Genomic DNA, 16494 nt, shown 5'->3' on the forward strand with positions numbered 1-16494 from the left:
TATTTATAAAAGTTTTTTTATTTATTTTTTAAATCGAAGGCTATAACTGAAATGTGTCCGATTCATGTCCACGTTCTGAGACAACAACAACAACAACAACAACAACAACCATAAACCATTGTCGAGGAGAAAACAACAACGTAGAGCGCCCGGTATAAATAAAAACAAAGAAAGCCATTATTATCGTTAAGTAGGCCTCTATATAAGTGTGTGAGCCATGCGGTGACAGAAAACAGACAGGAACACTGATTGAAGAGTTCTGAACCTGCGGCTAAATTTGAAGTCTCACGTCGACATGCTGACGAGAAAAACTCAACGACAGGTGGAAGACTTCTACGATAGTCACGATCTCATCCCGTAAGACGTCAAGGCTGCGTATGAGCGAGCGCACGTATTAAAAAAAAACAGCAAAAAACGAAAGCAAGTGTTGGTCGTCTATTTAACGTCAACATTGTCAGAGGTGCGGCGCCGTGCAGCGCTGATTCAACGAGCAGAGCGAGCGGGAACAGAACGCCACGATGAGCAGAAACACGAGGGAAACCGTTTCTCTGACTTTTATCAGCGACTCGAGTTTGAGTTACGGAACGAGTGAAAGCAAAGAAAATATAAAAAAGATAAAGATTCAAGTCAGGTGTGACTCTTTGCCTTCAGAGTCTTGTTGAGTCCTTCTTTGGAAATGTGTTGAATGGTGCCGAGATCAGAAACACGTCGCTGTAGTGCGACCTCTGGGGGACGCCAAGGCGTTTATTGTTTTACTGTGAAACACGTTTTGTTTTCTTTTCATTGCAGCCATGTTGGATTTGAGTTCTCGTTTAGTGTCGATTTGCATCCAAGTAGATGCTTCAACTTGAAGCTGAGATTTGATTTGACTTTAAACACCATCCTTAAGGTTAAAGGTCACATATTCTCCTCCTCGTCATCCAGTGTAAATAAATCTCAGAGCTCCTCAAAACATGTGTCTGAAGTTTCTTGTTCTAAATCCACTCTGATCCTGTATTTGATCATGCCTATAAACCCCTCTATTTCAGCCCTGCTCAGAACAGGCTGTTTCTGTGTTTGTACCAATAAATATGTAAATGAGCTGTGTCTGACCACACCCCCTCTCTGGAAGGGCTTGGGTGTACTCGGGCTTTCTCGCTCCATGTCCTATTGTTTACGGTGAGAAGGCAGACTCAGAGGGCAGAACAAACACCTAGCTGTGGGAGTGTCACCCACCTGGGGGAGGGGCTACTGCCCTTTGTGATGTCATGAAGGGAAAACCTCAAAACGCCCTGTTTGAGCACACATTTTCTGGAAAGTGGAGCAGGGAAAAGACGGAGAGGATGGACTTTTCTCATCATTGGGGGGTTTGTAGACAGACTAGAGACACATATTAGAGTTAGAGAAACATGGTGAAGTGTGTTTAACAGAATTTGTGACCTTTAAAATCAGATGCATTGAAATTCACTCTGGGTTGAAAACTTTCAGCTGAATCGTCGACAAAATGTTTCATCTACAGTTTCATCAGCGTGTTTGAGGGTTCGTCGATCCTTTTACGTGTTTTTTCTGAAGTCTCCGTTTGAACCCCGGACACCAGAAGGCACACAAGTAGACGCTGGGTCGGGGCGCGGAGAAAACAGTGATTAGAGACTTAAAGGACAAACGTAAGACTCTTAAGTGCTTCATCAAAATATTTCTCAGGACTGAACGAGAACGAGAGAGACGACAGCGGTGGGTTAGCACGCTGAAACACGAGCCCCGTCCTCGAGGAACTTCATTATTTGAAACCGGCACTTAAAAGTCGGAGTCCCGGTGAACGGCAGCGTGTGTGTTTGTGTTTGTTAGGTAGTTTTCAGTTTTAAACTCTCAAAGTTGGTGATAAAACAACAAAAAAACAAAGTTTGTGAGATCGATGGATTGAAGTTAAATGAACTTTTTTTGTTCTCAAGTGAAAAAAACAACAAAAAACAACAATAAAAAAGTTACATTACGCACACTACGTTAAAATAGAACTAATATTATCAAAAAGGCAAATAGTAGGTGTATTGCAACGCTCTCTGCGGCATCACTATCAAAAAACATCATCTTCATCATCCTCAATCTCATCATCATCATCCAATCATCGTCTGAGACAGTAAGGAGGCGTGGCCTGGGATGATTGACAGCCCAAACTAGCCACTCACATTTCGCCCGTCTCAGCGTAGGCAGGCACACTTGTACGACATAGCAAAGACAATATAGATATATATGTATGGTAAACGTTTCCAATGGAGACCACCAGCCGGCCAATGAAGGCGAAGGCGGGTCTTAGAGGAGCTCCGTCATTGGACAGCAGGCATCTCTAACAGGAACAGGAAAGAGCTCATTCAGAGATGGAGGGAGGAGGGAGTGTGTGTGTGTGTGTGTGTGTGTGTGTGAGAGAGATGTTATTCTATCTTGTGTGGTCCTCAATAAAAAAAAAAGTAAGTGTATGAATGAAGCTCACCTGTGAGTGTGTGTGCGTGTGTTGAAGGTCTGGTTTCTGGGTGCGTTTGTTTAGTCTGAGTGTGTGTGTGTTTAGTTTTTGTCTAGACAGCTGGAGGTCTTTCCCAGGGCAAGTCAGAGTACACACACACACACACACACACACACACACACACACACACACACACACACACACACACACACACACACACACACACACTCTGCTGTGGGAAAGACCTTGTCTGCTCGCTAAACAAAAAGTCACACTGCTTTCAGGCTGGTTTGAAGCAGAGAGATCCACAGAATTCTGCGTTTTCTTTGCACTGATTTGATTTGAAGGTCGCTGTCGACTTCACGATGGTTCTTGTGTTTTAATACTTCATAATAAAACAGAGAATTTAGAACATATCGATGGTTAAAGAAAGGCAAAGCGAACCTGTTGTCACCTCTCTGCGTGTAAACAAAGGCGTGTTTGTGTGCGCGTGTGTGTGTGTGTGTGCTGGTAGAGCGCTGCATCGTCTGCGTGTGAGCGGATAAATGTGTGATTCTCCATCCTCTCCTCTCGTCTTTTTTGTTTATGTATCGTCAGCCAGCGCAGGTTTCCCTGAAGCGAGAGATTGATTCCACAGTCTTTACTCTTTGACTCTACCTACATAAATCTACCGACTACTCTCTGCTCAGCGTCCGTCCAGCCTTCTGATACCCGCTGCAAACCCTCAACAGCAGGGACCCAAACCGTTAAAAAACTAAAGGGGGGGACAGCCAAGTCCAAACACAAGATTCATCCTGATGGAGGGAAAGAGGAGACTAGCCTAAGGGAAGGTCAATAACGTATCAAAGCCCGTCGGTAGGACCGGGCTCAGGATCTCTTCTTTTTTTTTTGATTGAACGACTCGTCACTCCTTCGGCTGCTTTGGGTCAAGAGATTCTTTAAAATCGTTTCTTTTTATCTTCAAGTGCTCAAATTAAATTTGAAAAAAAGGAAAGCAGAGACTGTAAACAAAACAAGAGAAAGAAATGACTTTTGATTATGAGTTCTATTCAGAAAAAAGACGCTGGCCGCTGCGCCTTTTCTCCAGGCGACCGCTTTCTGCTGCAAACGCTCTCTACTCATTGAGAAAAGACCCTGGCGCTCAGAATAAAATGCCAGGTGGACACGGGGCCTACAACGTCTGTGATTCGTTTCAGAAGGAAAAAAGACATAAACATTTGGGATTCACTCGATACTCTCACTTTTTTTGGCCGTTTGTCTTTCCTTGTCTTCTGCAAATTCGAGCTGAGTCAGTTTTGGGGGTCTTGGCTGTGGTTTGGTTCCGGTCCCTGTAGAGGGCGCTGTTGCATAAAGACTGGACTCTAAAGATCGCTGGCTTTTCTTTGTGCCAACATGTGGTCCCTTCACATCTACCAAACATATTCTGCATATTCTCATCAGCTACAATTTCACTTTTTATTCCTTCAACTCTTCAACGGACGACCCGCGACAGGGCCGCCATAAACACTCGTGTCACTTTTCAACACTTCAGTGTGTCTAGCTTCTTGACGACCCGTCTCGTGCTGCGTTCAGCGCACAAAAAAGTTCTGCTCCAAAGCTGCAAACATGATGAGAGAAAGTGTCTTTTTTTATTATTGAGAGAATATGGGGGTGTTTTATTTCTCAAATGTCAAAGGTTCTTTTATCTGAGTGGCAGCAGCACAAAGCGGAGAGATGCTCAGTCTCCAAAATGTCTAAACTGTTATTATTAAAAAAGATTTCAGGAATGATCGCTGTGAAAGAGACCAGACATTCAATGCCACTGTTTAACAGAGCCCAAGCTCAGCGCCACCGACTGATTTTGGTCGGCACCAGAAAGTGTTTGGAGGGTGGAAGAAGACGACTGAGTCACTTCAGGACCTTGTGTCTTGTATGAAGAGAGCATCTCTTCTGACTCCACGTCTGCGCTAAGAGGGGGGGCTGATTCAAACAGACGCACCAAAGCTTCAAGTGACTTTGGAGCAGAACTTTTTGCATCCGTTCAGAGCTGCTCAATGATTCAGTGAATTCAAACAAAAAAGAAAAAAGAAAAGTAAAGATTTGCACCGAGTTTAACGCCCAGCGCTGGCTGACAGGAGATTGTGGACTCTTTCCTGCTGCAGTAAAGTGCTCAGAGATGCCTGTAAGGGGAAAGAGACCTTACCAGAGGGGGGTGTGTGTGTGTGTGTGTGTGTGTGTGTGTGTGTGTGGACCCAGCAGTGCACAGACAGCGTATCACTCTCTCAGGGCCTGTTGGGCACTTGGCTTTCTTTCCTTTTTTAACGCATGTGTCCCTGGATCTACATCCCTTCTCTCTCTCTCTCTCTCTCGCCACACAAAACAAAGATTTGGACATTCAAATAAAATCATAAACACAGTCTCTAGTCTCTAAATCACACATTTTCTTGATTGGTTCAGACGTTCGTTTGGATGAGGCAGAAGTCTGATGAGCAAACTTGTATGTGCTTTGACTCGTTTGGTCGAGGTAGTGACAACCAGCTTTGGGATTGGCTAACGATTTCGGCCAATGGGGTAAAAGAGAGAGAGAGAGAAAGACAGAGGCAGCTGAGTTTTCTGATTGGGCCCACAGGTTCCACGCTGACTTTTCGGTTTTCGCTCTCAGGACTCGGATTTTTGCATAAAAAGGGGGGATTTGTTTCTTTCATCATCAATGGTTTCGGTAACGTTTGTTCCGAGTGCGTCTGTCGAGCTTAAGTCAGCTGATCTTCATGATATGTGTCGTGATACTGCCGCTGTGCACTGAGTGGTCCCGCCCCCTTCTAGTAAACGTTTTCAGGGTCTCATTCGGTCCATCTACGCCTCCATAGACGGAGCTCCTTCACAATCAAAGTCTCTCACTCACGCTCCATCTGCTCATTCTAAAAAAATAGTGCAATTCTTTTTCAGCATTTATATAAATAACTCTAAATCGTCCGGTCGGCTCTCAGTCTGCATACATGTGTGTGTATATACAGCGTGATATTTCAGCGTGAGAGTCGGCACCTCAACAGATCACTGAAGTTTCTCTTTTTCTCAAACTAGACGACAACAAACAAAACATCTTTAAGAATCTATCAAGTGTATAAAAATACCTCCTCTGACCTTCTGTTCCTCGTCATATTGCAGATTGTTTCTGTTTCTCCGGGGAACAGTCTTGAACTTTGTGCAAACCTTCTTCAGAAAACATCAAATTAAAAACAACAGAAGGGGGGGTTTAAGCGAGGACTCCTGCACCGGTTGGTTGATATAAGGCAGAACATTTAGCTCGAGGACGTTCAGCACGATGCTAAGCTACTTACGCTAACTAAACCTTAAATCTCTCTGGAGATATTCTAACGTGCCATTTGTCCAAGGGAGTGCAGCTCATGGTGCAGGAGTCACTGGAAATGGAAAACAAATGAAGTCAAAGCAGTGACTGGGGGATTATCACAAAAAAATTAAAAACCTTGCAACGTTTCGCCATTTTGTCTGGAAAGGAAATGTTTTCGTCAGCGCGAAGAAGACAAACAAACAAACATGTAAATATTTATAATGAATGAACTCTGGATAGGTCAGTCTGATAGGAGGAGGAAAAGGACGAGGCGTTCCTCCTCTGATGTGCTCTGCAGGAGGTTCAAGGCTTCCAGGTGTTCTTACCTATCCAAAAGCCGACTCCATCCCAGTCCCAGGATGATCCAGGACACTGACCAACATGCCCGGCTGAAACTACAACTAACCAGCCCTTAAACCGTTTTTTACCAAAGACCAGGTCATTCCCCTTTTGCTGAGGAAACTTCCCAGGCGGCGAGCAGAAATAGTCTTGGAATAACGAAGCCGTTCTGTCACACCTGCTGGGGCTTCTGGGATTTCTCCTTTGTGTTCCTGGCGTTCCTGTTGTCCACACTTCCTCGCCGCTGAGGTGGAGGTCGGAGCAGGCCGTGCATGAACGAGGACGGCGGTGGTTGTGTGGACGACACAGTCCGATGGTGGTGGCCGGGCGTCAGGGACGTCGGGTGGTAGTAGTGGCCGATCACCTCGCTGTAGGTCGGGGGAGCGCCGTCTACTCGAGAGCCCGGCTTCTGCTGCCGGGACAACGCCTCCTGGGCTTCTAGCACACTGACGCCGGAGTGGACGCTCGGCGGAGGCGCCTGCAGACTGTAAGCAAAACAAAAAGGGTCAACACCAAGATGGAGACTGAATCTGTGGGAGCAGGTTTGTCAGAGGGATCAGTACCTGGCCTGCAGACAGGAGCTGGATGGGTCAATCGGGTGGGAATCGAACACAGTCCTGTTGGGCGGCGCTCGCACCGACTCGCGGTTCAGCTCCATCTGCTGCTCGGGGTCTCGGAGCTGCAGCGTGCAGGGGCCCTGGTACGGCGGGGGCTCCTCCCCGTCTGAAAGGCAGATTGTGGGGGGGAGGTCGATGAGGCTCTGGGGCAGGTAGGGGTACGTGGGCTGGAAGCGACTCGGGGCGTACGTGTGCTGGAAGCGCTGGGACTGCAGAGGGGCCTGGGACTGAGGCTCCCTCTGAAGATAGGACGAGGGGGCGGGTCTGTCTGGAGGGCGGGGGCTGTACACCTGGGCGTGGATGAGGAAGAGCATTGAAAGAGTTGTTGTACATTTAGTTCTTTGTTCATTTTGTTAGATTTGTAGTTCATGTACAGACTGAATGTTTAAGAAAAACTGACCTCGTGTAGACCGCTGTTTGTCCCCGTCGCCTCAGAGGACCACAGACTGCCCTCCTGAGAGAGAGAGAGAGAGAGAGAGAGAGAGAGAGAGAGACGACCCCATTACCAAACATGTCTTTTCAAACAGCATCTTTTCATGATTTAAACCATTCATTTTGAAAGGTTACAGCCGCAACTTTGCCGGGGTTTCGGTCTAAGCGAGTGACATGCCTGCTGCACATCAGCCGGAGTGGATGGAGACGACAGGAGGAGAGACACCTGCAGGAACTCAAATCTTAACAAACATATTCATCTCATGTTTAGTTACATATATTTCTTTACACTCTCAACATTTTATTTCATGATGTAAAGCAAGTTAATCTGGTCTTGGTCTTGACTCGGACTCAGAGCACTCTGGTCTCGTTCTGGGATAGTGTGGTCTGGACTCCCAACACTTATGCCAAGCTGTGACAGTCAAGAACGTTTGCAGCAGAGCAGAAGTTCTTTAGTTTAGTCTCCACTCGGAGACAATAAAGCAACATTGGTGTGATGTTGACTTTCTAGACTTTTTCTGTTAATCTTCCAGCAGTGAAAAACCACACCGAGTCACATAACACCTGATAGGATGTCGAGAGCAGAGTGCAGATGGATTTGATACCGTGTTTGTCCACTAGGGGGCTCTGCTGCTGGGCAACAAACCCTGAACTCTGAGTGAGGCCTGCTCTCCCTCTGCAGCATCTTTAAACCTCAGTCCTTCCAGAAACATAAACCTGTACCTGTTTCTGGTCTAAATCTGAAAAGTGTTAAGAGACTCAAATGTTGTTATTGTCTTTGTGCGTATTCAAACGGGCTGACGCTACACAGAGTGGACCCAAGTGGACTGATTATTCCCATAATAAACGTGTCTCTGTCGCCCGAGCTCTCAGTGAGGAGAGGACAAAGGCAGCTCTTTGCTTCTGCGATAATGTTTGTCAGGAACTTTTCCAACTTGTGTGTGTGTGTGTGTGCAGCTTTTTTGCTGCCTGTCTGTGTGTGTGTCAGTGTGTCTGTCTGCTAATCCAAATTAACTAGGACAATGACTCCCCAGAGCTTATCAGCAGCTCCGTCTGAGTGTGTGTGTGTGTGTGTGTGTGTGTGTGTGTGTGTGTCTGTGTGTCTGTGTGTGTGTGTGTGTGTGTCTGTGTGTCTGTGTGTCTGTGTGTGTGTGTGTGTGTGTGTGTGTGTGTGGGGGCACCATTATGCTTCATCTTTTACTCATATATGGAGACACAGAACACACACACACTTCAGTGATTCAGTAGCAGGTGATTCAGGAAGTGAAGTCATATGTTTTCAGAAGCCTCAGGTCTGAAGTCTGTGTGTGTGTGTGTGTGCGCGTGTGTGTGCGTGTGTGTGTGTGTGTGTGTGTGTCTGCGTGTGTGTGTGTGTGTGCGTGTGTGTGCGTGTGTGTGCGTGTGTGTGTGTGTCTGCGTGTGTGTGTGCCACTGCAGCCTCTAATGAAGACGTGAGTCAGTGTGTTAGCGTTAGCGTTAGCCTGCGGCGCTGTTTCATCTCTGTGATCACTTCCTGTCACTCTACTGCTCCTCAAACTCCGACTCTCCTCTTCTCGTTACAAACTCTCCTCACTGTGAGTCAAACTCTGATCACGCGGCTCAGATCCTCCGATGTTTTGAATATGGTGGTTATGAGTATTTATTCCTGTGTCCATCTGTTCATTTCTACTTGTCTGATGTCGGGTTGCGGTGGCATTTGTTTTTTTTAGAAAGACGCGTTTTCAATCATCTTGATTTGAAATCTGGAGTCCACCCAGTCCGAGACGAGACCGAGACCTTCAAAAAGTGGTACTCGAGACCGGTCTTGGACTGGAGTACTACAACACTACCTTAAATAACATGAACAATATCGTTGTTTCACATGTTTAATTAATATGAAAACATGACAAACGGCGAGGAATATATTCCACGCCTGTGTCCGAGTATCATGAGGTGTGAATGTGTCTTACGTTGGCCAGGGGCAGGTGTCTCCGGCGTGCGGGGGCGTGTCTGGAGAGGATGGAGCGAGCTGATAGGCGGTAGTGGTTGAGCAGGCAGGTGATGACGACCACCATCACCATCATCACCACCACGATCACCAGGATCTGGACGAACTCCAGCTGGGCTGCGGACACACAAACAACAATCACGGTCACTTTAAGGTCAGTTTTTGCAAATCCCAAAAACTGAAGAAATCAAAATACTAAACAATATCAAAAAGGAGCTCGTCAAAAGCTGCAAGTACTTGGGTTTTCTCTTATCGACTGTGAGCCGCCTCTAAACTTAAAGGGTCAACATATTCTGTAAAACCCTCTTCCCCATGTTCCTCTAACTCTAATATGTGTCTCTATTCCGTCTACAAACCCCCCAATGATGAGAAAAGTCCATCCTCTCCGTCTTCTGCCTGCTCCACTTTTCAGAAAATGTGTGCTCAAACAGGCCGTTTGGAGGTTTTCCCTTCATGACATCACAAAGGGCACAAAGAAGAGGAGGAGGATATGTGATCTTTAAATCGTGAATAAAAAATAACCCCCACTGTGACTTTAATCAGCTGAGAGTCACAACATCAACAAACTAATTTATGTTCTTATCGTGTTAAGAGACAGAAAACAGATTTCAGTCACTGTCCACACACACACACACACACACACACACACACACACACACACACACACACACACACACACACACACACACACACACACACACACACACACACACACACACACACACACACACACACACACACACTGAGCCAGACTAGACCAGACAGGCCGAGCTTTGTTTAGAGACAGCCTGCTCTAAGCCCCCCCTCCCCCTACCAACACACACACACACACACACACACACACACACACACACACACACACACACACACACACACACACACACACACACACACACACACACACACACACACACACACACACACACACACACACACACACACACACACAATCGGAGCCTTTTTTCTCACTGTTTTTTTCTCGGGGGGCAGGCAGGGGTCAGACAGGAGAGCAGAAAGCAGCAGACGGGTTTCAGACACTTCTCACACACACACACGTTACGCAATTCTGATCAGCTCGAGGTTACACAACACAAAAGACACACACACACACACACACACACACACACTCCATCATAACCTTAAATATAAAACATCTACGATTTTTAAACCTCTCTTCACGACGTCTGACATCATTCATTTCTTTGACTGTTGACACGTCAGATCGAAAACAGAATCAAGAATCGACCTCAAACAGAAATATAACAAACTGCTCTCCGGGAGTCAGAGTTTAAATGTCCCAAAACAACGTTAAAGTCGTGAAAGCGTCGATATAAACTCAGTAAGTCGGGTTTTAAAAACACAAACGCTGGCTGCTCAAATCTCAGAATCTGACTTTAATGTCCGACTTTCACCCTCAGCTGCTGCTTTTCAACACATCACGATCCACTGTCTTCACAATTTATCATCACACGGGAGCGCCGACATCTGATTTTCCACATTTATATCCTTTAAAAGCTTCTTGATTCAAGAGTTTTTAACCCAGTTGTTCGCTCCGGAGAGTGATCCTGGTCCCTTTATCCTGGGAATACCGGTTGCTGTATTTTGTGTCACTTCTAAATGTTTCACTATGAAACAGTACATTTTGCTCCTGTTATTTCCATTTCCATCTATATTAAAAAGGAAATAACGAGTGGTAAGGGTGCACGCTCCATGTACGGAGGCTGTAGTCCTCATGGAGGGCAGCCTGGGTTCAAATCCTCTGTCCCTGCATGTCATTCCTCTCTCTCTCTTTCTAATGTCTGTCTCAAAAGGAGCCACTCTGTACTCGTGCTTGACAGCAGACACGTTTCAATCTTATTTTGATCATCTTTAAATTAGTTAATCTCGTTTTTATTCTTCTTCAGCTCGTCCTGCAAACGCTCTTTTCTCATCACAGCATTGCTTTCCTTTCCTCTATTTTCATCAACGCTGCTCAGGGCAATGCTTCACCATCTCGTATTTCTTGCAAGACGACGGGTATAGAGTCAGAAACCAGGGGGAAAGAGAGAAAGAGAGAGGAATGACATGCAGGAAAGGAGCCACAGGTCCGGTTCTAACCCGGGACGCCAACATGGAGGACTTTAACCTCTGCACATGGGACGCTCGGTCTAACCGATAGGTTAACGGCGCCCCCGTCTTACAGCTAATTCATCGTCAGAAGCCGATTTCCCAAGTGAAGCCATCGAGAGCTAATGCACTCAGGAGGACTTAAAGTGAGCGCAAGGCAGAGACTCCAAAACTCCCTCTACTGACCGTCTCATGCTTCAAATCCTGCAGGTTTCCTCTGCACTGGGAAAAATCTGAAATTTAGCTTTTTAGCTGTTAGCTCATTTACAACACTCTGAAGATGGACACTTCCTCTTTTAATGGACGAGTGAGGCCAATGATCTCCAACCTCTTCAGCCCAGAGTGTGAGTGTTTTCAACGAGAATCATCCTCACTTGTCTTTGTTGTTTTTATTTCCATATCAACGTCTTCGGAAAGGTTGGAAATGAAACGTCAACAAATATCACAATACATATTTATAGACTCAGGAGATAATGCACCACTTTCCTCATTTAAAACCAGCGTTTTAAATGAGTTTTTAAGTGATGAAGAGAAGTTATAGACAAGATATAATCACGTTAAAACATGTGTGGGTTGCCAGGTTGTTCAGGGAACTCATGCAGAGAGAATCATCCTGCTGTATGGGTTTTGAATTTACAGCTGCAGGTTTAACGTCTTTATGAAAAGTTATCAAGGAATAACAAACACACAAAACTCAAAGGAGAAGGGTTTTGTTTTTTGCCACACGTTGCTCCTCATGCAAAAAGAGTCTCAACCCGACAAACATTCAGTTTCCAAAGATGCAAAACACAAACGCAGAAAACCTTGATAGATGAAAATCTAAAAAGATTTTAAAGCTCAGATAAAAAGAATTTAAAGCTCATATTCTTTCAGTCAGCATTGATTAAACAGACCATAAATCCATGTCTGAAACACGGAGAGGATGCGTCCTGGTTTTCTGTTTGCTGACGCAGAGAGGATGAACTCACCGCACAGTTGTGTCTGAACACAGTTCTCATGGTTGTGACTTCCTGCTGAAGGCTGCATCGTCTCCACGTTGTACCGACCGAAACGTTCCCCCGCTTTAAAAGTTTGTTACTCCAGAGTTTCTAACCGGCAGATATTTCTCCGAACTAAAGCAAAAGAAAAGGAAAACAAACTAAAAAAAAAACAAACGTCCCCGCTGCAGGAGAAGTCCAAACTACATGTCCTGAGGATGCTGCGACGCCGTGCGTGTGTGTGTCCTCACCGGCTGACACACACACTCTGACGCTGCACCGAGCTTTGTCTGCTACTTTTTCTCACACACATTCCCACACTGCCCAGACACACACAGACTGAGGAAACAGCTGACCAGACCCCCGTCTGCACCGCCACCTCCACCACCCAATAGCTGTGAACAAAAGGGGTCAATGTGAGGGAGGAGGGGAGAGAGAGGAGGGGAGAGAGAGGGGGAGTGGTGGGAGCGTCTGGGAGACACAGATGGGTCAGAGGGACGGGCAGAATAATGATGAGAGAGAGAGAGAGAGAGAGAGGCAGACGGAGGAGGGGAGGCCGATACAGGAACTTTGTTTTGAGTGATGAAAAACAAAATTGAAATCAATAAACTTTCAAACTGACATGTGTAGATGGTTTGTTTGCGTCGCTGCGGCCTCAGAAAGAAGCCGAGCACTGATTTAATTTGAAGTGTTATTGCAGAGGAATATCTATCTTCAGGGTGTTGTTTTCATCCCCTTCCCTACTGTCTTAAACACCTCAGCTCTGCAGATAAGATGTTAAATATGCAGCTTTGGAGCCGACCATGATGCATTTGTTCATGTTGTTGAAGGACGCTCCGAGATCTGAACATGCAGATTAAGCTGCAGCAAACTCAGCCTCCACGATTCTCATGTTTCACCTGGAAGATGTTTGTCAGAGATATCAATCAGTGCCCGCCTTTCAGGAAGTGTTTTCTTTGCTTTTGCGGGTCTTAATTCTGTTTGTAACATTTGAGACGATGACGGTTTGTAGAGAATTAAAGGAGGAGTCAGTAGAAAAGTTCAAACTGGGCCAGAAACTCACCCTCCCTAAAGGACGTAGTGTGTACTACAGCCCGACCGATTAATCAAACAGCCAATAATATCGGCCAATATCAGCATATCCAGTGACTATGTATGAGCTAATTTTATCTTAGATATGCGCTGATATTACTCGATTTATTCTCCAGTTGAACAGCATTTCTATGTTATAAATCTTATAAAGTGTTTGATAACTGAGGGATCAACACAATACATGTGGTCATCTATATCTATCACTACAGATCAAAGATAGATCTAAGGAAGATATCGGCCTTTTTTTGGTATCAAAAAGTCGGCCCGATTTTTTTTAGACTTTAAATTAATTATTGTCTCGTTAGTTTGGCGTCATTGAACGCAGCATGTGCAGGTTTGATGCAGTTATGAGGGAGTTTCATAAAATCTTGCTGTTTCCCTTCAGCTGCAGCTTCTGTGATTTGATGTGTCATCATAAGAAATACTCTGAGTCAGAGTGTGTGTGTGTGTGTGTGTGTGTGTGTGTGTGTTTCAGCCTGCAGTTAAACTTGTCAGCTCCCAAACGTGGAGGTCAGCGGGTCACTGAGCAGACCTCCTCTGCTCTATCTTTTCCTCTTTTCTCTAATTTTTTCATCGTCGTCTGTGAATCCTGCGTTACCTCACTCCTTCCACTTTGCAGCCTCACAAGAAAACGGTTTTTTTTTGTCTTTTGTTTCCATCCAGATGTTCTGCACATTCTGCACTGGCTTCTCCAGGAGAAGGTGTAACAGGATGACATAACAGTACCGATGCACCGAGTTTTCCACTTTAGCAAAGCAGAGACGAATTCTCAGCTGCACATAAAAACACGTCTTCGTCTTCTTCTTCTTCGTCTCGTCCTCCCTCGGAGGTTTTTTAGCAAACAGAATAATTTTGCAAAGAAGATGTGTTGTGCAGCGTGAGCGGGGAAAACAGCCTAAAGGCCGAAGAAACACGCTTCAGTGAAGTCGCACTATAACATGTTTCTTTAACGCGATGCCTCACAGTGCTCGAGGTTTACTGCTTTTGATTTACGTCTCAATCTGACAACAAAGACTTTTTTCATTTCTAACAAAAAGCTAAAAAGCGTTGGGCTCAATGCAGCACCTTCTTCAAATTTGATTAGAAACATGTAGAGGCTTTTTAGGTCGGGTACAATCACTTCTATCTGAACCAGTTCTCTTGCCTGCTTCCATCGCTGCAACACCTGTTGGTTTGACCTGATAACTGCTCTCATATCTGGCAAACCAAGGGGCGTCCAAAACGGCCGTGTGGGGGGGGGGGGGTGCCTTAAAACCGCCTACCTTCTCTGGTCCAAACAAATCCAGAGCATTCAGGAGCAGAATCTAAAGTTAGAAGGAGGACATACTCTGTCAGAGAAGCCAGCACTTCAACATAGCATGTTTCCTTAATGTCTGATCATACAGTAAGGTCACTTTATCTTTTCACTCACTACACATCTCACTGATTGGACCTGTAAACTTGGCTTGATGCATGATGGGAAATGTAGGATTTTGAGTTAAAAAAAACAAAAACATTAAAGTCCTCATAGCGGCCTCTGGGGTAACACTTCTGTTCATAAATCTGTCACACTCACTCTCCTGTGAGTGACGCTGAAGTACTTTCCTACATCCACAGTTTTCCTTCATCGTACATCTCAGATTACTGACCTCATCTTTCTCTGCACTAAAGTTACATGTCTTTTACAAGTCATAAGAAATGAAGCTCATAAAGTGTTTTTACTTCTTGGGCTGTTTCATGAGGCTGCTGATCTCTCCCTCCCCCTGCGCTGTTGTCTAGACAGGAGGAGGCTGTGAGCCCGGCAGGCAGACACTGCATGGTTAATCTAAAGCAATTAGCTCATTTGTCATCCACTGCCTGCTCTCCGTCTCTCCTCCACCTCCTCCTCCTCCTCCTCCTCCTCGAGCTTTCAGCTAAAGGTCACTGGCGGTCAGTGTCGAGTCAGATGGCTCAGAGAGCAGACAGAGAGGAGGGGGGCCAGGAGGAAAGGAGGGAGGGGTGGAAAAGTGGAGGATGTGTAAGGCAGGAAAGAGAGAGAAGGAAAGGAGGCTGAATGCAGATTTGTTGATTTTGCAACGATTGGAAAGGTCAGCGTTATTTCTGTGTCACAGTTAGGACAACTTTGTGCACAAGTTTGAGAAGAAATGAAACTGTACCTCCAACAAACAACAACTTCACATCAGGCTGCAGCTCTGCATGTTAGCGTTAAACCTGCGAGGCGATGCTGAGGGAGAGACAGGATGTCTGTGGGCGAAAGAAGCGACCTCTGACTTGTTTACCATCCTATAGGAGTTGATAATTATTCAGTGTAGAGAGATTGCAGCTGTTTAACACCTGACACCAGTATGCACAGGTATTTTACCTGCTCATGCTGATTATAACGCAGAGAGAGAGAGAGAGCTTCCAGCAATCATCTCCCTAAAGCCGTTTCCACACATGCACTGCTGAAATGTTCTAGAGAACTTCAGGAGGACTGACGCTGAAATCCTCTTGATCTGGTCGTTCATGCACCTCACAACGGGAGACCTGGTCGGAGGAGAGGGTGGGGGTGGGGGGGGCTCTCCTGATGTGGAGGTGGGGGCCAAAAATCACATCAAATCCTCTACGGACGTCATGCTAAGATAACCCGATCTACAGTAGAAACCTCTCAAAAATCCGAACATAACTCAGCCTCAGCTTGAGCGAAGTGCCTGTTTTACGGTGACAAGGTGATCAAAGCTGCAGATTGAATTCTCTGCAGGATGATCTCTTTGACTGACTTGACTGACCCTCAGCAAGATGCATCATAATGCTGCTTTCACACCTGCAGAAAACTCCTGATTTTCTCAGTCTGAGCGTCATGTGTGAACACAAACAGCTGAATGTTTCTCTCTTCACCCGGAGCTTCTCCTCCAGCCTCCTCGTATTTATTCTGCAGAAAGTCAGAGTGAGCTGATGTGAGAACGCAGCAGGATATAATCAGGAGAATTCACCTGGAGTGAGTGGGGGGGGGGTGACGTTTATCCCCTGTGATCGCTGCACGATCATAGACTGTCTGCACGCCACCTCTACCATCTCCGTGTTCTAATGAACCTGCTGCATTATGTTTCCTGTTCTCCAGTTTATGTTCTTCTCCACTCTTTAGTTCTGATTGAGATTCTCTTCAACTACACGTAGCGTTGATAGAAAGACACGTATTATCATTATAGGGTCGTATAGACGAC

The 16494-nt window shown here is 45.7% G+C and overlaps 1 protein-coding gene across 2 annotated transcripts in view; it reads right to left on the reverse strand.

Moving 5' to 3' along the window:
- pmepa1 (prostate transmembrane protein, androgen induced 1) overlaps nucleotides 1–16494 on the reverse strand; it is a 33772-nt gene continuing 17278 nt past the window's right edge. The window contains exons 1-5 of one of the 2 annotated variants that reach the window (XM_065955258.1): nucleotides 12212–12655; nucleotides 9100–9254; nucleotides 7119–7172; nucleotides 6665–7008; nucleotides 1–6586 (exon numbers count right to left, since the gene is read on the reverse strand). In XM_065955258.1, the coding sequence (XP_065811330.1) occupies nucleotides 6274–6586; nucleotides 6665–7008; nucleotides 7119–7172; nucleotides 9100–9254; nucleotides 12212–12269 (924 nt within the window). In that variant the 5' untranslated portion in view covers nucleotides 12270–12655 and the 3' untranslated portion in view covers nucleotides 1–6273. Of the gene's footprint in view, nucleotides 6587–6664; nucleotides 7009–7118; nucleotides 7173–9099; nucleotides 9255–12211; nucleotides 12656–16494 lie in introns of those variants that run through there. The other variant, XM_065955257.1, reaches the window with a different exon arrangement.

Source organism: Labrus bergylta, chromosome 5 (genome assembly GCF_963930695.1).
Source record: "Labrus bergylta chromosome 5, fLabBer1.1, whole genome shotgun sequence".
Taxonomy (NCBI): domain Eukaryota; kingdom Metazoa; phylum Chordata; class Actinopteri; order Labriformes; family Labridae; genus Labrus; species Labrus bergylta.